This window comes from Caloenas nicobarica, chromosome 4, assembly GCF_036013445.1.
Source record: "Caloenas nicobarica isolate bCalNic1 chromosome 4, bCalNic1.hap1, whole genome shotgun sequence".
NCBI classification, from domain to species: Eukaryota; Metazoa; Chordata; class Aves; order Columbiformes; family Columbidae; genus Caloenas; species Caloenas nicobarica.
This window is the reverse complement of record NC_088248.1, coordinates 29,250,052-29,275,989: the sequence shown is the minus strand read 5'-3', so window position 1 is coordinate 29,275,989 and position 25,938 is coordinate 29,250,052. Positions and strand designations below refer to the sequence as shown.

General features: G+C 42.6%; 1 protein-coding gene across 3 annotated transcripts in view; it reads right to left on the bottom strand.

Annotated features, from left to right (window-relative positions):
* Positions 1–25,938, bottom strand: part of EPHA5 (EPH receptor A5) — a 197,785-nt gene that overhangs the window by 87,737 nt on the left and 84,110 nt on the right. For all 3 annotated transcript variants that reach the window (XM_065634839.1, XM_065634840.1, XM_065634841.1), the window contains one exon: positions 3,875–4,030. In XM_065634839.1, coding sequence (XP_065490911.1) covers positions 3,875–4,030 — 156 coding nt within the window. The remainder of the gene's footprint in view (positions 1–3,874; positions 4,031–25,938) is intronic.

Sequence of the window (25,938 nt, the reverse complement as noted above, 5' to 3'; positions counted from 1 at the left end):
AAGAGGGGGGCCCTACATCTGCTAACGTCTGTTTTCATGTCCAACCTCTCTTTGTGAAGGACAAAGATATTAGTTGACTGACTTTTTTTTTTTTTAAAAAAAAATTTGCTACTTTACACCCCAAGGCAGGCAGTTAAGATTCACCCTTTCCGCATCACAGTTTATTGACCAGAGGCAGATACTTTCTGAAGACAGTGATATTGGTATTTTTCTTAATGGACAGCAAACCTGTTGTTTGCTGATGCATGCATTTTAAAAATATAACCAGAGAGAGAAATTACCCTTGATATACCAATATATGTATGTACACACACTCAAAATAAAGTTGACTGTAAACTTTTTTAGAGCAGAATATTACACTAAATACTATAAAACCTTCAGTGTGTCCCATGTGTCCTACTATCAGAAAGTATTTCCCCAGTATGCTCTGAACAGCAATAGGGTTACTTGTCAAAGATGGGAGGGGGAAAAAAAGGGTGCAGCTTCAAGTTTTCATTTTAAACAGATGTTGAGCAAGGAACTGAAGCTAAGACTACTTAGCTAAGAAGAAATAAAGCACAATTACTTCCTTGAAGGTATGTAATAATATTAAGAAAATTCTCAAACATCCATCAGGACCAAATATGTTTTTATATGAGGGTAATAACTATTTCAGACTGCATCACAGCACTATTAATTTTACAAAACATGCTTAAGGAAATGGGAAAAAAAAAGTGGTTTTCTCCCCCCATGCTGGACTTATCTGAGCAGTTGCCAGTGATGTAGCAGTTAGCTCTCCTTAGTGATACTGGTAGTGGTGGGGAGACTCATGCAGCTTGGGACTGAGAAGCGTTCTCTTTAAATTAGGAAAATGTGATTTTATAGCTATACCAACTGGCAAGGGAACTTTACAGGTATAGAGCTGAAAAAAGACATTGATGTATACTCTAAAATTAACTAGATTTCAAGTTGAGGGAATCCTATGAATCATTATGAATTATTAACTTCTGCAGTAGTAAATAATAAAAGCATTCATAAAAAATTGCCGTATTTTCCTATCGGTCATGACTCAAGCTTGTCTCACTTGTATTTCAGTTCATGATGAGATGGTCACTTCCACGTCGAATTGGACTGGTTTAAAGCATTGGCATTGCTATCTACTCTTTACTGTCCCTGCCAAAATTTCCTGCCCCTGCAGCTGAGCTGGGGTAGCAACAGGCCCTCCTCATGACCTTCAGCACAAATATAGCTGGATCAGGACAAAATCCCAAGAAAGGATGCATAGGGCAAGCAAGGGTGACTGAAGCACGTGGAGACAGCTCAGATGATCCACTTCGCTTTTGGGGTAGAAAATGTGAATGTCAGCAGAGATGCTGCAACATCCACAACTACTGCAGAGGTTTGCAGTGGATGACAGATATTGGGCAGTGCCTGGGTCAGCATTAAACCTCTCAACTGCCCCAGAAGCACTCGGCATCCTCCCAAACCATATCCTAATACAGCTTCATGAGCCCTGCCTGTACTTTAAACAAGCTTGTAGTAAGCTTTCAAAACAAAACCATCCCAACATTAAAACCCCCAAACATTTTTTTTTTAAAAAAACAACAACCAAACAAATATAAAAAAAGAACCCTGTGGTATTTGCAGGAACAGAAATTACAGTCTTTACCTATAGGACTCAAATTGCACCAGAAACCTGGTGGAGTCGGACACCCATATTTCATTTCTTATTAACATGAGCTGGTCACTCAGCTTGCCTACACCTCTCTGAAAATCCTGCTCCATGCTCAGGTCACAGGAATGCATAAATCTCCTCCTCAGCGATGGCAGCTCCTTCCCTCTGCTCATTTCCTGCAGGACAGACTAGATAGGGACCCCTCCAGCCCAAGAGGGGACCAGTGGTGGGCAGGAGGCACCGTGGACACTGGCAGCCTAGCATAACTCTTTCTCAGCCCCTCGCTGTGGTTATGCCTGCACAGAAAAGCTGATTTTATCTGCATGTCCAGAGCTCAGAGTACTCCTCCCTTCCCACTTCCCAATACTACACTGGACTTCATAATCTTTATCTACGTTTTTTAAGTCATGCCAAGGGGCAAAAGGGACATCAAGAAATCCCAGTATCAAAGTTTTTCATGCTGTAAGTCACCCCGGCTACCACTCTGAAAGACAGAGGTGTATCTATTCAATAACCTGAGAAGCACTTGAATGATTCACCACCCCAGACTACTTTGATCCTACAGCAGCAGCTCCTGCCACACTGCCTAAGGCTGTCTTCTCCTTAGCTGCAGCACACCTTCCAAGAGCCACGTGCTCCTTTGGTCAGTGAAAAGCAAACACAGAGTTCGAGGGCCCCGATTCTGCTCCAAGTGCCTTCTGCAGGTAAGCAGAGACTTGCTGAGGGCAGTTTCCTTTGTGGGAGCATCTCCCCCCCAGGAACAGGCTTTTTCTTTCTCTTTTGGAAGTGAAAACCTGGGAAGGTAGGAAGGACATCTGTATTCACTGGGATGAAGGCACAAAAAGCCACTACCATGCCTGCACAGTGCAAGGGAACAGGATGGAAGTCACCTCTGCACCACTGCCCAGGGGCTATGACCATGCACGGGCTCATAAACCTACTTTTTCCTCCATCGGTGAAGTTCCCTGAAAGCTCTCCCTCCTCCTGCCCCAGTAGTTCAGCTCCTCTTCAGTTCTTTTTAACCACTTTTACATGGCAAAATCACAGTCAGAGCACAACAGGCCTGGCCCAGCAAAAGCCCATGAGTGCTACACTTAGTGGGACTAGCAGGGGACATGCAAATTGAGGCCCTAAGTATCTGAAACATAAACTGAACAAGAAACCTTCAAGGTATAGTGGACAGGATAGCTCATAGATGGCAGAAAAAGGGCAAAATTAAGAATTCTGATTCCACAAACTTCACCTTTGACTCCCTATACCCCAATTTGCCTGTTATACTACCCTCCCCCTACACCAGAGGGTAAGCTTTGTATTTTCACCACAGGTTTGGAGAACCTTGCAGAACATTGCAAAGTTTTGAGGCTGTCCTGAAGAGCAACCACCTCCAGGCAGCTTGGAAAGGTAGGGCTCTCTTCCTGCTTGTCTACTGAAAACGAGCTGAGAGAGTTGGGGTTGTTCAGCCTGGAGAGGAGAAGGCTCCAGGGAGACCTTATTGCGGCCTTTCTATACCTAAAAGGGGCTGATAAAAAAGATGGGGACAGACTTTTTAGCAGGGCCTGTTGCGATAGGACAAGGGGTGATGGTTTTAAACTCAAGGAAGGGAGATTCAGGCCAGACATGAGGAAGAGATTTTTGACCCTGAGGGTGGTGAGATACTGGCCCAGGTTGCCCAGAGAGGTGGTGGATGTCCCATCCCTGAAGACATCCCAGGCCAGGCTGGACAGGGCTCTGAGCAACCTGATCTGGGTGAGGACGTCCCCGCTCATGGCAGGGGGTTGGACTGGATGAGCTTGGAAGGTCCCTTCCAATCCAAACTATTCTATGCTTCTATGATGCTAAGCAGGACCACGTAGACTCTACCCGTGCCTACCGCTGCCCATCATGTCCTCTTCATGCCCCACACTGGTGCCCATGCACGCAGGGACATGGATGTCTGAACACTGTGCTGAGTCCATCCATGAGTGGACGGTGAGAGATGGAGCATCTGTTCATTACAAAAATGCTTCCTAGGTTTAACATCAGCTCTCAAAAGCAAAAGGCTTCGAAAATTCTGTTCTCATGTGGCTGGGGGACAAAAGCAGTGACATTACAAATGTGTCAAGACTAGTTCAGACCCCAGCCCAGAGACTGTAAAAGCACATTCATTAGGATCATAATGTCTAGTCACAGTACAGGAGCAGCTTGAAAGGATTAAAAACAACCCTATAAGCACATGCTTACTTGTACAGGCCATTGTAGGTGGGTCTGATTCCTTCCTAAAATAGTGCTCTTCACACAGGCAAGATGTGGATGCTTCATCAAGTGTGTAGCTGTGAGGGGGACATTTGCTGCAGGATGGACTGTGGGGTGAAGCTTTGAAGAACCCAGGTCTGCATACTGTGAAAAGAAGAACCACAGGCTAAGCTCTCCCATCGTAGAATTAGTCTGTTCACATTTTCTTTAAAAACAAAACAAAAAAAAAACCAGAACCAAAACCAAAATCATTTCTTCAGCTAGAAATCAGACAAATGCTCATGAGCTATTTGGTTTGAATATTTTAAAACGGTCTAACCCGCCAACAGACACTGCATGCTTGAATATTTGCATGAAAAAAGAATGAGCAGCTGTTTATTATTTTTCTTCCCCTAGCATCTGCCTTCGCTGGGTATTAATCTTCCTTGTTGAATATGTTAGAGGTAACATCTTTTGGGCTCTGCTTTAGATAACGTGATTATGTTTGGGGTATTTTTTTGGTGCAGTCTTAGAAAAACAGGTAAAATACATCTCATGCTTTTTGTTTAAGATGTTCTATACCCAGAAACCAATGTTTTGGCAAACAAATAGCAACGTGGCGGTGGAGGGAATCTTGAGATCGACAGCTTTAAGATGCTGTGATAAGGCTACTTCCCTAGGGTTTTCTCCCCCTGAAAACCTGTGATGAATTTTAAAGTGGTCCACGTAAGCCAGATTGCTCTGGGTATAGCTGGACCCAGGCATGCTCACCATACAAGATAGTCCTTCCAGCTCACATATGTATGCATGACGAGGCACAAAGACTTTACATGAGAGCTATTTGTGTTCTCACAAATACATTGGCTAAGGATAGCACGAGATTATTATTTTTTTTAATATTTTGAAGTAAATATCCTGGAAGAAGTGTTCTTTCGCTTAAGCAAAGTGCTTTGCATTTCACCCACATGCACACACTCAGCCACAGGTCTGCATGTACCCACCTTGGCTGTAGAAAAAAGCCACTGGCCCTGCAGTCATAGCCTTATCCGCAGAATTATAAACCTGCTGCTAGCAAAAGGAAGAAAATCAAAGCAGAGATAAAACCTGTTGAGAACCCTATTTGCTGCTCATCTCTAAAAGCAGAGACATGTAGACATGCTAAAACAGGTCCAAAGGGCTACCAGTTTTTTTCTGCCCAGTATGATATCAACACTGCACAGGTCTGCTACCAGTACAAAAGCTACCTGGAAATCCCAGAGCCTTTCCATCTGCATTCAGAGTTCCCCAGTTGTAATCGGATTGCACAGAAAATGAGCTCGCAGCAAAAGCATTAATACTATCCCAGCAGGAACGTCCCAGACAATCACAGCATGAAGGTCACATACTAAAATTTGGCCAGAAGATGGGATGAAGATGAAACAATAGAAATAATTTTCACTATCAGTAAAGTGTAGAATTTTATTGATTCCTTTTCCTCTGAAGAACCAACGAGGACGACTGGCTCTAAAACTGGCTCTGCTTCCTGCACTGCCAAAGAAACTCCTTTTACATGTTCATTTTTACATCACTAGCTTCTTCATCAAAGGTGAGACACTTGCACATCAATGTCTAAGTCCTCAAACCAACCAGTACGTCTTTGCTGATGACGACCACTGGTGTATCAAAAGGGTGCGACCCAAGGGCACCCAGCAGACCTCATCCTGTCCCAACCTCTGGTCTCGACTGAACCACAAAGCTCTCACAGTGAGCACCACACAGCCCTGAAGCAGGTCCCCAGCCCACCACGTGCTGTGGGGTTTCCATCACCCATCTGCTGCCTCTCCATTCTGCTCTAGAGGATGCTCCATCCCCAGCATCTCTGCTGACCTCCCCAACCCGAGCACCCTCCTGCACCTGCCCCCAGGCTCTCTTTCCTTCCCACAAGACCAACAGAGAATAACTAGTAGGACTAGAGAGATATACAGGTTTTAAAAACCCAATTTCCCACATTGCCCACCATCCAACTGGTGCTCCATATATAAGGCTGTGAGCTCTGCAGGACACAGTCCATCTGCTTTGTGTCCATATGCTGGGACTAGTGAACACACCTTGGGCAGAATTTATTCTCAGTGGTTCATGGACTTGCCACAAGCCAAATCGAACTCGCTTGTGCACACTACCCATAAAGATCGGGAAATGAAAGCACAAAAATGTGCAATGTATAACAAGGGCAGCCTATGTCGAGTGTGTACTCAATGTAATTAGCCTTCAAAAAAGAACTTGAATTTATCTCATTATGCCCCATCAAGACAGACAGAAAATCATTATGGCACAAGAGTTTATTGAGCTTATATTTAGTGCAAAGCAGAAAAAAGCAAAAGTCGTCAGTTTTCCTTGACGGATTTTCAATGAGGTGCAGTTTGTTCATGACAGTATGATACGTAGCTCAGCCCAAATGGAATGTTTTGATTTCATGAATAAGTACAGAGCCAACAGCTGCACGATGCCAGTAACCCATGTTTTAATGAGGGATGTGACCAATTTTTGTATAATCTGAAGGCTCCCATGGGTCAGGCCAAACAGTATAAGGAGGAACATTCAAGAGCATTAAATTACACTGAAGACTTCAACACGAAGTCTCATAACAAAAGCCAGCAGAGCAGTGTGCTATCATATCTAAATACTCCTGTGTTGGTTAGAAAGGAATAATTGAGGGACATGAGATGAGCTATGCAAAATAAGAGAGGACAGAAAATAAAAAATACATGCACAAATCACCACAGCAAGTGGTGGCGTGCAATCCTCTGACAAACAGGGATGCTGCAATGAAATGGGTGCTGTTAGATGAAAACTGACTCAGGAACATCTGACGTCTCCAGGTATCACAGCAGGCGGATGGGCAGAGTCTCGGCTGAGCTCAACAGCCAAAGGCAAAAGCCATGAGATTTTTCTGCCTTTGGTGGCAATACCACCGATATTTTGCAAGTTGGATTCAGAGTAGAACCAGCCACGAACATCCCATGCCTTACTAGTGCATACCCTGGATTTTGGTCTCTATCTTACCATTTCTTTTCTGACAACTAACCTTAAAAATCTCCTTATGAAGTATACATGACTTTATTTAAAATTACATGGGTGTCTGGGATTTAATTTCTAATTAAATCTTATTTCAGTCTTCTTATATTTTTATTTCAGTATTTTTAATTCAACAATTCTTGAAAGGATACATAGAGTTGGCACAGTACAGTCATGCAATTAATGCTACTATCTCTCTTTTCACGGGGGTGGCAAAAAGAGGAGAAATAATATGAGCCTAAGACTCCCCATAATCTGCTGCAAGCCAGCTGAAAAGAAATGAAATAAAGTTTTAAGCTGTTGATGAGACCTTCTTCTTTCTTCCTGATATTAGAACTGATAACTCCATAACTGATTAACAGCCACTGGTGTGTGAAAACAGTCTTTAAATGAAATTGGTTGCTAGAAAAAAGAGTATTTTTAGACACAGCAAGTATGCCATAAACAACCTGCTGGTGTCAGGTACAAGTGGAATGTGTTTCTGTTAGTAGCGCATCCGTTATTAGCAAATTAACTTCACTCTTTTTATTTGTAGTAGTACACAAAATGTTGCAGGCACAGAGCATTAACGGCAGTACGGCCTCTTGCTTCAGAGATGGCTGCAATGAAGGATGGCAGCCAGAGCCTCTCAGGACAGCAATGGCGTGAGCTGATCCCTCAAACCAGTGGTGATCGGATCAGAAACAAGATAGGAGCTTGCAAAAGCCACACTGTGCTCGAAACGGAATCTTCAAACATGGCTGGATGGAGAAGGAATCACTGAGCCCCTGACAATGAAAACTAGCCTCTTCAAATGACATGCTGAACTTTTATGTGCTGTATCAGTACTAGAGACATCAAGTATCAGTGAGGGGTGGGGGGGAAAAGCAGCCAGAACACGCCAATAATGTCAAACAGCTGGGACTACTTGACAGATTATTTTCTGGAAGCCTTAACATCAAATGATTCGCAGCTGCATCCCTAGAACCATCACTGAGTTTCAGCTGAAGGCTGTGTCCAACATGTAGGGCTCCTCACTGACCCAGGGGACAAGTGCTGGAAGCAAGGACCGCTTCTGAGGCTCTTTGTATCCACGGCCACCTCAGTAAAACCACCCAATTAATGTTAGTGGGAATTCTGGTTTTGTCCCTGGAGAGGGTAAAGTGAAGAAACACAGCTCTCTAAGCCTTGAAATCCCAGGGAGATGAGAAAGGTTCAACCTGCTACTCCCTTTGCACTCCTGTAATGCTGGGAGAATAAGCTCACAGTACTTAAGTGCTTAGGATCAGCAAAATGACCTTTCATATATGCCAGAAAATAAACCTCAAACAGGAATTATGCTGTGTTCCTTGCAGGGCACCAAATTAGTCTTCCCAGTAATCAAAAGCCACAAGTATAATGCATAAGGCAATGCCGCTAATCCATAAATAAAGCTAATGAATGAAATCAAACAAAAATAAATGAGGATAAGGATGCCTAGTCTAGATAGAACATAGGTTATCCGTTTGAAGCTGAGATCTTCTCCCCAAACTGCAAACCCTCCTCCCCACTCTTTAGTCCCACTTGCCATGTTGGACTGCAAACTTCTTCAGGCAGGGACACACAACTCAAATTATCATGGCTTTTAGGAGCAGCCACAGTATAAAACTTGGCCCCAAGGATAGACCTGAGTGCCATACCCTGCACTGAGCCGGCTCTTGGCTGCAACACGAGCAGGATGTGCTCTGTGTGTGTGTTCAGCAGAAAGGAGAGCGGTTCTGCAGCTCATCAACTCTGTCTTCATTAGCGCATTGCTCCAGCCCAGGGAATACACCTTGAGAGTTGAAGGATTTAAGGAAAAACGAGCTACAAATAAACCAAGCCCTGTTCTAGCCTCTGGAGCGGCCATGCCTTGAAGTGTTTGCACTGACAAGAGCAGGGCTGCTGCCTCTTAGATGTGTCCAAACCCTAAAGAGGAAGGGCTTAGCGAGGTATGGGCTTTACAACGTGGAATCAATTAAACTGCTGAGCAGCTCCAAGCCTCGGCTTGTGGTCCTGACACGCACTTGTACTTACAAAATAAAAACCACAGTGGACTGTCTTCATGTCTCCCAATCAATATAAACAGATGATCTCTGTGTTCTTCTAAAAGGTCTTTCAGGAACTGTACCAACCCACCTTCAAGCATCCTCCTCTAGAATTCACAAGCAGGCTCCCAGGAGCTAATCCTGCCTGCCTTAACAGCTCTCCTTGAACTGTAGGCCAACGCTGAAATTGCTGTCAAAGCTATAAAGCTATAGAAAAATGAGTAAAATGCCCCGATTATCTCTCCTTTAAGCTTGGCCTCTCTATCCGCAATAGTGCTGTGTTGCTTCCTGCAGCATGACTTGGGGATTTGAAAGGAATTAAATAAATACACACTAATAAAACGCTGTAATTTGAAGCTGCTGGTTTGCCCGAGTCCTGCAGACCTGTCAGCATCCTTCAGCAACTCCAGCACCCATGCTGCAGCTCAAAAACTGCTAAAGGTCCTTGTCAAGGGGTTCCTGGAGTGTGCTGAATGAGTGTGTCATCTAGGGGCTTTGCATCTTGAAAAACAAGACACTTGGACCTTACCTTGGAATAAGTTGATTAACGCCTCTCACGTGGGGAAGACTCTTTTAAGCTTTTTTTTTTTGTTCTAAGAAAACAATGTGTCTCTTGATGTTGTTCTGTCCAATCCCACACTAACTCAGGACCTCTGCATTGACAACAGCTCTGGCTTTGAATACCAACACAACCTTGAAAGCTAGGATATACATAAATAAGGACTTTCAGTTCCCCCCCTTGAAATACCACTTTTTCTACCATGTGACTCACTAAATTGTCACACAGAAATTTATGACATGACTGTAGTTGCTGGAAAAACAAGAATTAACTGCCATTAATGGCATTAATGTGTTTCTTCTAAATAGTATATAACTTCATCACATGACATTGCTCTGAAAAATTAATCAAATTCCCAAGTCATCTATGTTTGCAAGCCATAAAAATACCCTGAACACAATGCATTTGAAAACGCTCGTGATTACATTAAGATCTTAATGGGCTATATTTCTGCACATCCCGACTTTGCTCTAAAGAAGATTTTGAAGCGATCAGTGAGGCAAAACCTGAGTCAAGCCTGAACTCTCAGCAGCGTGATGGAGGAGCACGAAAAGAAATTTATCCTGGCATATATGCAAACCAGAGCTATTATTTGGGTTTGATTTTGGAGCAAGCAAGCTATAGAAAATAAATGCTCTTTGGAGAAGTAAAAGATTTTTCAGAAGCACTCAGCACCGTGCAAGCATGCTCCCACCAGCTGCAGGGCTAGGCTGGGTGTGCTTTGGTGTGAGGTTTTTTTTTTTGGTTGGGCTTTTTTGTTGTTGTGTTTTTTGTTTGGTTTTGGTTTTATTTTTCCCCAAACTTTCCCATCCAAAAAAACCAAAACAAAACAAAAACTGGAGAAACTGGTATGTTCCTAGAGAAAACACTCTTTGGGCTGAAGTGCAATTTACTAGCAAAAGCAGAATTTCTGTGACCAGCCCAGGTGGCACCTGTGGTCCTTCCTGCTCTCTGGTTACACAGTTGGTCTCGCTGAGCCCTGATTGCTTGGCTTATGACAAAAACAGGCACTCCATGTCCTGTTGCTAAAGTCTCTCTGCCTATTAGAGCTATAAAATATCTCTCTCCGTAAATCTTTGTATCTATAAAAACATATCTGTATATCTTTTCTTTGTTCTCCAAGGTATGGGACAAAGATACACTTAAATTATGTTTAAATTACTACCTTTTTTTTTTTAATAGAGACAAACTGAAATAATTTTGCTCCTTTAAACAGAAGTGATGATTTACAATGCTGCACCTAAGGGAAAAATACAATCTAAGATACAGCAAGACATTGTTTCCGCACGCTTGTAAACATAACTCAAGATGGCTAGCTCTGTGTGTAATCCAAGAGGCACAGGAGTGTGTTTTGGGGGTTTCTGTACACCAACACGTGCACCCCAGCTTGTCCTGTGTTATGTGAATGGTAACTTAAACATTCAAGCTGCCTTGTGCACCAGGCAAGGGGAGGATTGACGGACAAGGCAGAGAACTCCCTTGAGTTCAACAGCAGCATTGACTGAATAGCAATAACAAGCAGCATCCCTCATGGCGATGGGGGGGACAGGATCAAATCCAAAAAAGATGCGGCTGAAACCCCCTTATGCGAGTCCACATATTACAGACAGTAACACAAAGATCAGGCAGTAAAATCTGGGAAATAGGGTTCTTCAAAGCCATGTGTTTGCTGGCACAATACTACAATAAAAGGGTTTTAGTCTTCTGATTCAGTCTGCCATGGGGATTTGGAGCCCAGCCAGCAAAGAAAGAAAGATTCTCTAATTATGCTGTGGTTTGGACAATTGAAACCCATTGTGGTTAAGAAATATGACATTTGGGAGGATTTATTTTGATGATTTATGTCACGTGTGTTTACTCTACCAACATTGTACGGTTTTAACCTGAACTAATAGACTGTATGTACACAGCCAGTAAAGAGAAGTAAAAACGTTTAGGGTATTTCCTTCTGGTTGGCTCTTCATTGGCATAGACAAGATTTCTAGGTGGTATAAACCCAGCATTTCTTCCACTGACTTCATTTGGTCCAAAATAAGCAGCAGTACACCCGCCTCCGCAGATGCTAACACCTACACACCAGGATCCTTTCAAACCCTGCCTCAAATGTTTAAGGGCTTGTTTGCTTCAAGCTTTATGATCATCTGTCTCAGGAGGTAAATTTGCTAGGACTGGCTGCAGACAATTTATTTTAAAATTGTTCCTCTGTAATTTATAGCTGAACATATGTCACTCCAGACACGTCTATTCAAATTCCATTGGAGGGCAATGGATCTTTTACAGTCCTTCTGACAACAAAAAAAAAGGGAAGGATTTATCCAGAGTTGCCTAAATGGGTTTACACACACAAAAGTGACTCCTGGAAAGTGGTGGGTTTTGTGTGGTGTAGTGTACGGGGTTGGGGGGGACGGGGGTGGTGGTGTTTTGTTTGTTTGTTTTCTCTCCCCGCCTCCCCAATTTTAAGATATAGGCAATACAGAGGCATGCAGAAGGAAACGCAACTGGAGTTACAGATGTAGGTCTCATGGAGCAAGTTCTGCCCTGATACACAACACTACAAGATGCTTCAGGCTTTGCTTAGGAGGCAACAAATCAAAGGGTTTGTGCAAGGTGGATAGGACAAGTACTCTGAAAAATATAACAGCTCCTCTTTAGGAATGAGCTCAGTGAAGGGCAACCTGGGACACTGGTGACTCTTCCCATGTTAGCCTTACAATATTTAGAGCATTTCTTTGAGATCAAATCCTGCAGCCCTGCAACAAGAGAATTTCTTATTTTGCTAAGATCTTTTCGATTTCTGGAGGAAAACTTGCTGTATATGAACGAACATGCTGAAACCCACAATAAAGCAACACAACTCAGTGCTTTAAACCTCCTGGTTTTGGAGCTAATCTCAGTACTATTTGGGTGGCTTTTAGCAAGGACAGTCCAATTCTAGCATCTATGAACTACCTAGAACTGCTGTAAATCCAGACCAGACAGAAAACCACCAAAACCCCAAGAAAAAACAGACAAACAAACAAATCACCAGCAGTTATATTCCATGATGATATTTTCTTTGTTAGACTACAAACATTATTTTCTAAGACAAAAGCATCTATATAAAAGCATTCCTCCCTCTTGGGAGAGGGATGTCCTGCCAGCACCCCTGTCCATCACCTCTTCTCACAGGCTTTCTTCTTGCCTAAAAATCAGCTCTTTGACACGCACAGTTGCTCCAGAAATTCTGATGTGAAGCAAAAGTAAAGCAAAGCAAACATTGCGTTCCTTCTTGCTAGATGAAGCCTCACCACAAGCCCCTCCTTGCCAAATCCATTCCCCGCACTGGACTACAACATACCACGTAGTACTAGCCTGGAGCACACTCTGCAGCAGCAATGCTGGTCATTCTCATGGGCTTTTTATTCAAGGTTTTGAGCTGCCAATGCTTCTTTTATGGAGATTTATTTTCAAACTGTTATAAGGGGATACCATTGCTCACATGTATCTTAGCTGGCTCTTCAGCTACAACCAGAGAAATAAGCCCTGCCTACACGAGCCTGTTTGCCCTGGAAACCCAACACTAGCTTTCTAATTTTTGCTGCACCCTTGGACTGCCACCAACATAAACAGTCTTCCTAAGATGGGTTAGTGACAAAAACCCAACACTTTATCTGTACAGAAACAATTCACATCTGATCTGTTCATGGGAAGACTGGAAGAAGACAAGAGGGAAGAAAGGTGGAGCAGCCGGTGTGGGTATAAGGGCATTGCACCCTGGGTTTGGCACACCTCCACCTTGCAAGAAATGACCGCAAGCTGATCATTTTAAGTCTCATACATGACTGCCCCCAACAGTTTCCACGCCACAGCTCCTCTTCCCCACCTTTTTTTTTTTTTTTCCAAGGCCTTGCGAAATGTTGTGGTATCTAATTCTGTGATACCCAGCAGGTGAGGGTGGTCCTTCTCAGCAGCTCTGAAATGTAAAGACTGCAGGAGAATTTGAATAAGAAAAAGAGGTCCCTAGCCTTTTTGAGGAGAAAGCCTGAAAAACTCAAAATACCAACAGCTGATCCAGCAGAGGGCACGTGTAAAGAGCCCAATATTTATTGTACACACCCAAAGACCAAATGGGAGTTTCCTGATTTAAGCTGGGACCAGAAATATTTTTTTCTCCCTGTCATCTCTTCGCCTCCCTGATATCCAGCGGAGATTCCATATGGATGCACTTCTGGATGTTGGCGGTTTCTTTTCAGATGCATCAAAGATGCTCCTGAGGCTCTGACACTTAGCCCAAATACCATTCACAATGGTTTTTTTAATAAGTTGAGCAAGTGGCAAAAAACCACAGGGTTCATTATTCTGCACAGAAATTCTCCTGTCATCCAGCCAAATCTAAAAATAAACAGCTGCAATTAAATGTTGCTACATTATTTATGTAGATGCATTCAATTTGCAGAAAGCTGCTATAAAATATCCCCCTTTAACACAAGGAAAAATTATTGTGCTCTTACTGTATACTTTCTCCTCCTCACTCAAATGTATGTTGCTCCCTGCCTATTTCTCCACCACCACCACGTTACTTAACACATCATTTTCCAGCCACTGTTTCTGCTACTTTTGTCTTGAAAGAGTGAGAGATGTAATCCAAATCCAAATGTTTCTTTCCTGATTCTCTGTGAAGGAGGCTGCTGAATGATTGTTAGATAATCCTAGTATTTCCCTTGCAATTGAGGACCTCTCATCTCTGCATTTTGTTCTTACAGCTGCTGGGTAAATGATATGCGCCGAGGTTGCCCAAGGCTTCTGAGTGCATATTAATTCTGCCAGGAACTCCAGATACTCTGAAGAACTGCTAATTTAACAACAAACTGTGAAATTATTTTTTCTTTCTTTATTAATTGCTGTGCTATTCAAAAGCAACTTCACTGCCCTGGTCATCTTTCTGTGTGAAGAACAGAGGGCATTTCATCCTGCCAGGAAATAACTGAAAGCTTTCTTCCCAGCAGTCCCTATATTCATAACCAAATATAAATATGTGAAACAAGAACTAATAAAAATAGGTTAACTTGCTGCAGGTGTTCCTCTGTCAATTTATCCAGGTGATATTGACAGAATCCGACAGCAAAGCACAGTGATATATTTCACTTGTACCTTGACATTTTCATTCTATTTGTTAGGGTGTATGTGCAGGGATCTGGCTTTTTCTCCAAGACCTCTAGGAGCTATCAGTCTGTGCAAACAGGATTTGACAAGATGTCCATTTAGCAGGATGGGAGGGCAAAGGAAAGAAAGAAAACCAAAAAAAAACCCAAAACCAACAAACAAACAAACATGAGCTGGAAAGACCAGGTATTTGGGTAAAGCTGCACTGCAGTGCAAAAATGAATGCTCTTCACATACCGAGCAACTTGGAAAAAAAAAGGCAGCTTGATATGCAGGATCTGAGGCAGTTTGCATCCTTTAATCAACAGCTCCTTCAAAAAAGGTGGCCAAGCATAACATAAATAAAAGGCAGAGGAGAAAGAGGACAAAAGGGCAGCACCAGAGAAGGCATCAGGACTACTCTACACCCATGCACAGGAAGATTTTTGGCTGGTCTTATTTCTTTTTTAAAAGCAGAAACAAACAAACAAACAAAAAAAAGCTCTCCTTTGCTCATCTATTTAAGAAGAAATCCAAATAGGAAGTTCTGCTTTCCAAGGATGTCCTTTTCTGGCCTGAGGAAAGAAGCAGAAGAAGATGCAGCCGTTTCTTCCAGGGTAATGTAGGAAGATGTTCTGCTTATGGAACCCCAAGTTTAGCAACCTTCAGCTTGTCTCCTCCTGCAAAGAACTTTGGACCAGAAGCCAGCAGATGGGCTACAATGAAATACAGTAAGACGTACAAAGGTGAAACAACAGAAAATAAAGATGGCACACAGACTCATAGAATGATTTTGGTTGGAAGAGACCATCAGGATCATCGAGTCCAATCATTAACCCAACATTGGCACTAACTCGTGTCCCTAAGAATCTCATCTCCACATCTGTTCAACCCCTCCAGGGATGGTGACTCCACCACTGCCCTGGGCAGTCTTTTCCAATGCCTGACAACCCCTTCTGGGAAGAAATTGTTCCCAAGATCCAATCTATAACATCCCCTGGTGCAACTTTAGGCTGTTTTCTGTCATCCTATAATTTGTTACTTGGGAGAAGAGACCAACACCCTCCATGCTACAACCTCCTTTCAGGTAGTTGCAGAGAGCGATAAGGTCTCCCCTCAGCCTCCTTTTCTCCAGGCTGAGTCCCCCAGGTCCCTCAGCTGCTCCCCATCACATTTGTGTTCCTGCCCCTTCACCAGCTCTGTTTCTTTCTCTGAACTCGCTCCAGCACCTCAAGGTCTTTCTTGGCATGAGGGGCCCAAAACTGACCCCAGGATTTGAGATGCAGCCTCACCAGTTCAGGAGTACTGGACCATATGGCATCAAAGTCACCAAACCCAGTTGTAGCCACTGGGCAGGGCTGCAAATGACCAGCTGCCCCAAAAAAAGGGAAAGCTGGGAAAAAGTCTATGTCAAAAAAACATCCAAGACAGACATTCCCCATCAGTTGTGCACCTACACTGCACTTCTGGACATCACCTCTGGTGTAAAGTGATGAAAGGAGACCTCAGCCAAGTAGAGCTAGTTGTGCCTTCCTTCCCTTGCCACTTCACTGAGGAGGCAGAAAATATGTATTACCAGAGTCATAAAGTGCTTACAATTACCGCCCCAAAGCCAGTAATTTCCACCGACGCAGGTGAATTGCTGACCCCTCTATCACTGTTATTCATGATGCAAAAAAACCTTGGGTTTTCTCTGCGGCTTAATAAAACCTGCAGGGAACCAGTGCAAGGCTTTCATTCCTTACAGGTAGCCTTTAATGCTGAAGTCTGGATTTCCTGGAGTGGAACCAAATAGTCTAGAATACTTAGTGATTTACATATAGAGTTGTCAAAGATACATGGTATTAAGTTACCAAGATGAAGGGTTCCACCTTCTCAGTTGCTACTTTTGATTTTATTTTATTTAAAAACTCTGTATTCTAATTCTGATTACATTCTGCTATTGCTAGTAAAGTAGCCTGAAGCAGATAGCAAGAAGAGAGCACTACATCGAAGAATTAAATCACTTCTTCCTCGGCTCCCTGGCAGATTTAAAGAGCAACGTGGCACTAACACTTTCAAATAATATACTGTTGGACCTGACACAGCAGAGAAACTCTGCTTCAGATCACACAATAGTCCAGGTGACTATGCAGTTACAATTAACCTCCTGCCCACTGTGCCTAACCACAAATGATGTGAATGATAGGCTCAGGAAAGGGTCCAGGTACTAAAATAAATAAATAAATAAATAAATAAATAAATAAATAAATAAATAAATAAATAAATCAATCTGATTCTTACATATTTTTAAAAGCCATTTTCCTTTAGGAAAAGCCAAGGGACACTAGTTTTAATTTTGCACGCAAAAGAAGTTAATAGCCCTCACTAATACACATGCAGACATAAGCACAGGCTGTCAGCCTTCTAGCAGCAAGAGAGATGCATGAAAAGTCTCCCACCACCACCACCACCCTGTGATCGGAAAAGTACTAATATCCTGTGCCGCTATAAATCTCAGCCTGGACCAAAGAACATGAATTTTGTCTGTGCTGGATAAAAAAAGGTAATATAATCTCAAAATAGCATGTAATATTTTTTGGGCCCAGAGGGTTCCCATTACAAGGCTGCTAAATGGAGAGGTATCCTATGTCCTACGTTGTCCCATCGGTTTTTGTACTTTTTCTGCTTTATATCCCTCATCTCCCAATTCGCTTTGTGAGCATCCTCCTCTCTCTGCTCTCACAGCACCTTCAAGAGCAAGCAGAGAGACTTCCCTTTGCAGAACAGGGCAACACAAAGATGGTCCCAGAAAGAGCGGAGGGCACCTGTTCCCTTTCCCATAGCCAGCTCTAATGAGGAAAAAGTTTATTTGTCCCCAAACTCTCTCCCAGCCAGAAGTTACTGCCCTGCCAGATCTGCCAGCAGGGCACTTTAAGTTATCTCTCCCTCACCTGCTCCAGCAAAGCAAGCTCATTAGTTTAATTTGCTACGGTTTTTGCTAATTCACTTATTTTAGTGTCCAGACCTGAAGGAGCAGAAACCTCCAGCTGAGGATCAGCCAGGCATGTATATATGTGTGTGTGTGTGTGTATATATATACATATAGGACATGCTGACGCAAATCCTATCCCCCAGTCTTCCTAAATCTGGCATTTTCTAGCACAGATACATCTCCCAAGAATGACAGAGGCAATATTATGGACATGTCAACACTTGTTCCTGGAAGCAGCAAATTACTCCCAGGCTCTACTGAGACCTTTTTTGAAGCCAAGACAACCTTTACCTCCTCCCTGCTCCAGAGCAAATAGCTGCAGCACCACCAGCCCCACTTAGACCCCAGGCCAAGGTACGGCCTCTTGACAGGGTCCTCCTGCAGAGCAGGTTATGGCAAGTATTTACCGAGTTGCACACTGAAGTATTTTATAGCAGCTTATCACAGACATAACACAATTAGCCTGCAGAACATTATGTATAACCGTTTCTACACACGTTTATGACACCCGTTTCAGCCTGCTTTTAGACATACAGAGTCTTCTCATATAAAAGAAATAAATACAAATATAGTCTATTCCAGCAATTTAGTCTGACAGCTGATTATGGAAACATTGCTTCACAAATTCTAAGCCATGACATTTCCACTAATCTTCCCATTTCAACAGCAAGAAAAGGAATGGCTTTCCTATCTCCATGCTTATCATTTTCAAGCTGAGTATATTATCTGGTAGTCTCTGGATTTACTCAATAGCTCTTGAAAAAAAAGAAAATATACCGCCACAGTCTATGAAACTTATGTGTGGCTTACTCGGAGAGCTGTATGTCATTCTGAGGACAAACAAACAGAGAAACTAGCTCTCACATGTTTTAAAGTATGTCAAATAAATAAATAACCAGACTGCTGTCTGTTATTTCCCCTTCAATGAGATTGCTGCTTAAACGGTTATAAATGATGACGTTTTTGCTTTTGCAGAAAGCTATGCATTAAACTTCTCATACCACCTTGCGGGGAGTTCAGGTAGAGTTTGTTTGCTGTCAGCTTGCATAACCCTGCTCTTCTACAAAGCCCCCCAGTATAAGAGCTACCACCTCCCTACACTATGGTTTGCTCCCAAGAGACCTTCCCATGCAACCCTTACAGCACCTTGCCTTCTCCCCCCAATCCTGCAGATGCTTTAATACCTAGAATGAAGAGTTGTGAGCTCCTCCACTGCAGTTTCCAAGTTACCGATTTAATTTGGCGTTATCTTTGGTTTCTCACGGCTCAGCTCCCCAGGCAGTGTGAGGGGTTGTGTGCAAAGTTGTGTTGTCAGCTACAGTCTCACCTGGGACTGCCCTCTGACCACCAAGCATCATAGAATCAGTCTTCTATCATCAAATGTGATTGCTTGTGCACTCCTAGGACACCACCCCAGAGGTCTTACAGAGGGGTGCAAAGAAACCTGCCAGAGTGCTGGTTACAAACCAAAATCTTGGGTATCATCACAAAAACATGTGTCAGTCAACACACTTTCCTCCACGTAAGCTTATATAAATTATATGAAATAATTTATCTTCGTATTATTGCTTCATTAGGACTCCTCCACACTAGCATCAGGCCATCACAGAGGGGACAACAGAGGTTTCCTAAACCCTCCCTCCTTTGAATAAAGAAACAGACTGTGGTCTGCTTTCACTGCCTCTTTGTAGTGCTTGTGTTATCTTTTGCTAAAGGTCTTGTCCTTGGACAGACCCTCTGGTTACCTGAACTGTACACTCAACACAGAACCTTCAAAATTCAGTCCTGTAACAGTGCTGTGGATTTTCCAACAGCAATGCAAAGAGTCATGGTTTGATGGAGAAAAGACACCCTTGTTTCTAGGTACAAGGCTGGCAAAGCTACTGATCATGCCATGTGTTGGTGCCAAAACAGACAGGTGCTCAACTAAGGAAAGTGTGAGCAAAGGAAATGCTGCAAAACACAAAAGTGTACTTGCATCAAACGTTTGGTTCAGGAGCATATGTTTGAACTGAACCACTGAATTATCCCAACATCCCCTGCCTTAGCACACAATACTGACTGTGCAAAAATGGCTTTGCGGGCAGGTGAAATTCAACCTGAAGATGTGCCCAAGGGTTGTCCAAGGGGGCAAACCAGAGACAGCCTAAAGCAGGTGCCTTGCAGGGTGCACAGCTTGTAGATACCATCACAGCTGCTTCACTCTATGGATCTGTTCCTAACGTCTCATTGCACCTACTAATGCAGACAGAGCCTCTATCATCATTAACTAAAACAACCCTGCTTTTTGTTCTGCCATAATACACACCTACAGCAGCCTTTATACTAGAATGTATTCAGATTCAACCTTCTTGGGACCTCCCAATAGCTGCCATGTTTCAATGCTTGTCAGTTGTCTCAGATAACCAAATACTACCGATGTTCATGGTGTAATGCAGAAATTCCCTACACGAACTGCAGGGAATTCTGTGCTAAATTAACTGCTTATCAAAGGCAAAACTGACAAGGGGTTGTTGGTTGTTATTTTTTTCCTCACATGAATACATGGCTTATTGCTTCCCAGTCCTGTAAACACTACTTAGCTTTTTCACAAGCCACACATGAAGACCTTTAGATATATCTTTTCAGCTTAATAACACCACGATTACAACCACTTAATGTGTTTAAGGGAACATCCCCAGCTTAACTTCCAGAAGGAGCAAGAAGTTGCACACTTTGCTAGCAGGGTGTAGACCACCAGCCTGTGCTCAAACTCTTTTATTGTGCTTAGCCAGAAAATTCCTCACCCACTGGCAATAGGAGGAGAACTCAACCCTTGATCCGAGCTCCTCAGGGTAAGGTCCACACGGTTCCTTTCAGAGTTCTCTTCCCTGTACCTGGATCGACCACACACGATGCATTTTCCTTCCAATTAATTTCCTAACATCTCTCTTTCAGGCACCTCCCCCTTCCCCCCCAAAAAATTACTATCATGCTTTCCAGCATGGAATAAAAGAGTGGGCATATTTTAGTGCCACAGCAGAGCAGAACGGATGCTGCCCACACAACCTGGGGTTTGGAAATAATGTATTTATAGAAGTACATTAAGACCAATTTAGAAAAGGTTGATTAGATAAAGTAATGCTCATTCAGGCAAGCCTAAACAATTTTCTTATTTCATTGAATCAGCAATAATGTACTCCTACAAATGCAATAAATAGATATCCAATCACCTCCTCCTTCAGTGACTTCTCCCCTTGTTCCTTTCAGTTGGCAGCATTTGCTTTGGGTTGTTTTCAGAAAGGAAAAAAAAAACCAAAAACAACAAACAGTAACTCATTTATAAAACCTGCTCTTCCTGGTAATTTTATTTTGTCTCTGTAGAATAAGGCAATCTAGCAGAAGCAAACATTGTTTACTTATTAATACCAAGCCAGGACTCTTAGAGAAAGTTGATGAGACCAAGGAGGAAAACAATAGTTTTCTTTGTTATTCTGCTGCAAGACCTGCGGTAATATGTCCGACATTGGTAGAGCCTATGGGGGAAAAGAACAAATATTTCCTCTCTTTTCATCCATATGCATGAGAAACCATGCAGGTCTACATGTGCTGCAAGATTTCTTGCTGTCACTCCAGCCATCTTTTCTCACACCATAACAACACCCACTCTACAAAAAAAAAAAACAACCAAAAACAAACAAACAAACAAAACCACCACACCAACACTGCAATTTGTAATTCAGAAACCAGAGTATTTTTAAAGCCTTGATCGTGTTACTATATCACCTGATTATTCGCAAGGTACATCTCAGAGCTGCAGAACAGGCTTGTGCCCACAGTGCCCAGCAATGCAAGAGCCCCTGCTCCCCCCAGCCCTGTGTGAGCCCCGAAAACAGGATCTGCTCCCCCCAAACATTTGCTGCTGTAGGTAAATGTTGCTGCAACAATTTCATGAAAGGCAGACACAAGGAAGTATCTGCTGCTGGCCAGAAATTTCTCAGCTGTGTCTGTGCCCAAACTGCATTCCCAAGCATGCGCTCTGTATAAAGCCTCCATCAACCACCATAACAGAGAACCAATTCATGAAGCATATCCTTCATGAAAAGAGACACTTTTCAACCCATGCTACAGAAGCAAATTTAATAAAGGATACTACGTAAGCAGGTGTTAATTTTCTTCCATAACCAAGTCCAACATATTCCTGTGGATTGCCCTGGGCTGAGCAAGGGGATGCTTCTGAGCTGCTACCAGAGCTGCTTCTCTCTCACGTAGAGGAAAATGCCCTGTGGCCTCTAGTAACAAAAAAGCAACAATTTGACAAATACTTCGCACCCTTCACAGACATTCAAGGTGCTGGGCAAAAACTTTAAAGACAGATTTGAGTTTTCAAAAGTCCTGCACATCCAGTCATGAAACACCTAAACACTTAAAAGCTCAATCATTCCTGATTTGGCAAACTAAGTCTGAATCACTCCCAGTACCACTGACTACTTTGAAAAGTCCTATACTTCATGCAAGAAATGAGCGTGGGACTTTTGTTTTATTTTGTGTTATATGGGTCAGTGCCCAGCCACTCCTAAGGATTCAATAAATACTCCCAGAAAATCAGGAGCTACTGAAGCTTCACCATCAGCTTAAACAGGGCAGAAGTTTTATTCCATGCTCTTCACTTACACACATACATATGAGTTTAAAAACCTAACTTCAGTTCACTTCTCTTGGAAATCTCACTCTAAAAATCTGAAGCAACTAACAAGGATTTAGTTAGAAAACCAAAATTCACCAGACTTGCATAGTTACATGCCAACACACACAGCTGATTAGGTATTTCTACGGAGTCAGTGTGAAAGCCTGGAAGAAGATTTGCTGCTTTAAGACTTGCACTATAATGTTTTTTTGACACAGTATTAATACTGCTCAAAACTGAATCAAAAACATTTACATTTTTTGCACTACAGATGCCACCCAAAGCGAGGAGAGCGTTTGCCCGGTTCATCTTGACTGCAGTACAGATGTGTCTCCAAGAGCCCACTTGGCACATCAGGAACCTGAGGAAGTATCTGCTCTTGGTCTCATCCAACAATGGCAGCAGAGAAGCAAAGAAAATCCCGCTGATAAGAGAGATTTGGTCAGGAAAAGCTCAGCTGATCCTTCAACTCCAGCCCTAATAATACATCAGACTTTTCCAAAGGAAACCATTTCCTTTACACAGTTGCACCATTCTTCTGGACCATCCCTGGTGAGCTTTGCTCTGCTCTGTGTGCTTTACTTCCCTACAGGTGTAACCTTTCCCAGATGTTTTCCCCTTTAGCATCATTCCATTCTGAGCAACTCTGCCCATCATCGCCTCCCTTGATGTGACCTAGGCCAGAGTCAGCTTTTGGTACTGTCTCACATACAAGCAGCAGCTGCAGAAAGAAAACAAGAATTTCATAATGAACGAGAATAAAAGTCATGATGAAAAGGCATAGGGCATCTGCTGGAGGGGGCAAAAAAAAATTTGCATGGAGAAAACTGCAGAAAGAAAATTAAAGGGAGAAGAAGAAATGCGGAGCCAGGAACTTCCTGGTGCCAGTTAACACAGCAATGCTGCTCTCTGTGGAGCTGTACTGACCTTGCCAGAGAAATTAACTTATTTCTGCCTCTTACCTGTTCTTTTTTCCTTGCTTTTTAAGGATTTTGTGACAATAGTAACCCCACAATACCTTGCAGCACTCACTCTCATGTGCATACACAGATTAAGTCTAATATAATGCAGTGCTGGTGCACCTGTTCCACATCACTCAAGGCAGACAATTGCCCTGCCCTAACCCTTCCTGCACCCAACATGGCAAGCAATTTATCACCATCATCTCACTTCATTCACTTCCTTGCCGAGTGACAGCCATCAAAAAGTCTTGTTATTGGCCTGTTACTAGGTGGCAAGGCAATTACATCACCTAACAGGATCTTAAAGAGGAGATAAGCTTCCTAAATCCCATTACCTGAAGGCTACCTCCCTCTCCAAGATGAAGACTTGCGTTTGTTTGTGCCACCAATGTCAAATGCATTTCTGACCCTTTTTAATAACTTCTGACCTTGCTTCTAGGTGAATGAAGGAGGAGAGTCCTCCACTACATGCACAGATTTGCTTCACAGAGTTTAAAACCACCAACTGTTGAATTTGCTGGATGTTTTCAAGGCAAATCCACTTCCCTGACTAATAGGTAAGCCTCTCAGGCAGGCTCAAGTCATGCAGTGATTTATGCCTGGTGACCCTGGCACGCTGCTAGGAGTGCATTTCTCTACAATGCAGAAAAGCTACTTTCACATTGTACCATATCCAACCCTACCGATTGGAAGCGAAGCTAAAACCCTTCTAAAACTTCCCACTCTATTAATTTCAAGGGTGTAAAATGAAAAGGGACATTTAGAGGAATAGAAATGACAAAATCTGAAGGAAGACTAATAATGACAACTGTGGCAATCAACAGTTGGTGCTCTAACTTGGTGGCTCACAACATACTACAAAGAGATACTACAAAGTCCAGCAAGACAGCAGCTGCTGCCAACAACAGCTGAACACAAGCCATTTTGGGTTCACTGTATGGTTTTGCTGCAAACAGTAACTCCAAGTCCAAAACATCACCTACAGATCCCTTCCCACAACTCTGCCTTTGAGATAAGCACATTTACCGTTCAAGAGCGAGCAGACATGTCTGTGGCTCAAGGCAAGCTGGACCTGGCTTGCATCCTGCAGATTTATATTAAGACCCAACCAGTCCCACTGAAGAGAAAAAGGCAGTTTTATTTGTCTCCAATGTTCACTTCACCTTCAGGCTTCCTCCCTTTAAAAATCAGAATACCCACACGTAACTGCAAGTGTACATACAAGTATATACACATATGTTAAAATATACGTAACAGATAATGTATTTTATTGGGAATGGAATGGTACTTGCAGCTGTCTGTATCTGGTTGCACTGGAAAATGAGAAGGGTTTATCTCCTGCTTTTTGTCCACAGATTTCAAATGACAGGAAACTCATATTGACAAATTTTAATGGAGAAATGCATGGAAAAAAAGGACCTGGTCAACACAGAAGGGCTCTCCACTTCAGGTAAAGACAGGCATAAATGGTCTCCAACACATCTGTAAAGTTGCTGGGCTTTTACTAAACAGTTACTACAACCTGTGAGTTTATTTTGCTGAGAGGAAAAACAGGCACTGCAGGAACTCAGACACAGTCCAATTACTCATCATCTGGATTCCTCCACAGCACAGTACTGAGATGCACCTATAATTATGGTAGCTCAAAATCTTTCATTGGAAACTATTTCTCCTGAATAATCTGTCCTCTAAGAACTGCTGGATAATTAATGCATTTAAATAAATTTCCACTGGTTGTCCAAAACCCAGATACTTTCACTCCGCCAAAGGTTATCTTAGTGAAAGTATGGAGAAGAAGAATTTTAAAAGCTTTTATTTTCATTCAGAAATGTTAATGGAAAACACTCTAATAACAATGTCCCTAGCAATAATCTTTGCTGATGATGCACATACTTTATATACCCTCAAGCAATCTAGCTGCATTCTTCCCATACAGTACCACAGCTGCTCATTTAGGTTAATTTATAGCAGCATCTGGGGCCTCTGGTCAAAATTCCCCTCAGGAATCAGAAGGAAGAGTGGGGCAAGGACCGAAACAAAAATCAAACCATAAGAATAGCTTACAATGCATAAATCAAGCTTTTTAATCACAAACACCACAGTATCTTCCAATTGACTCTGGTACAACTGGACATCAAACTGCAGCAAAGATACCAGGGCAAATTAATGATTCATTATTTTTGTGCAAGCCTGATAATGCCTACTGATTAAATTCACACACTCTGCTAGCCAAAACGATCTAAATTGTGCTCCATGGATTTTGCTTTCTTAGTCCAGTAAAGTTTCTGCCAGCTGGGCTTGGAGACGTGGCCAAGAACACAAAATGTTCCTCAGGACCACGTCTTGACTTCAGGTCAGACATCCATCTCCAAGACCTTTTGGGGTCTTTTTATTTCTATTCTGTGTTGGTTTAGTGTGTTTTTTTCTGCTTTTTTTTTTTTTTTTTTTGTGTGTGTGTGTGTGGCAAAATCTTCAGAAGCAAATAATAATTGGGTAACAGGTCTTGAGCTAAAAGGTAGTGATGCACGCTTGAAGGAAGCCATCACACTATTTTTCTAGAAATAGATTACCATCTGCGCCTTAAAATATCCTTATTTTTAAGATACTGAAAGTTCAGCTTTTGCCAATTAGGTCCTTCTCCTTTTCTAAAAACTCAAACTGTACTTCGAGTACAGACTGATTCTACAGAGAA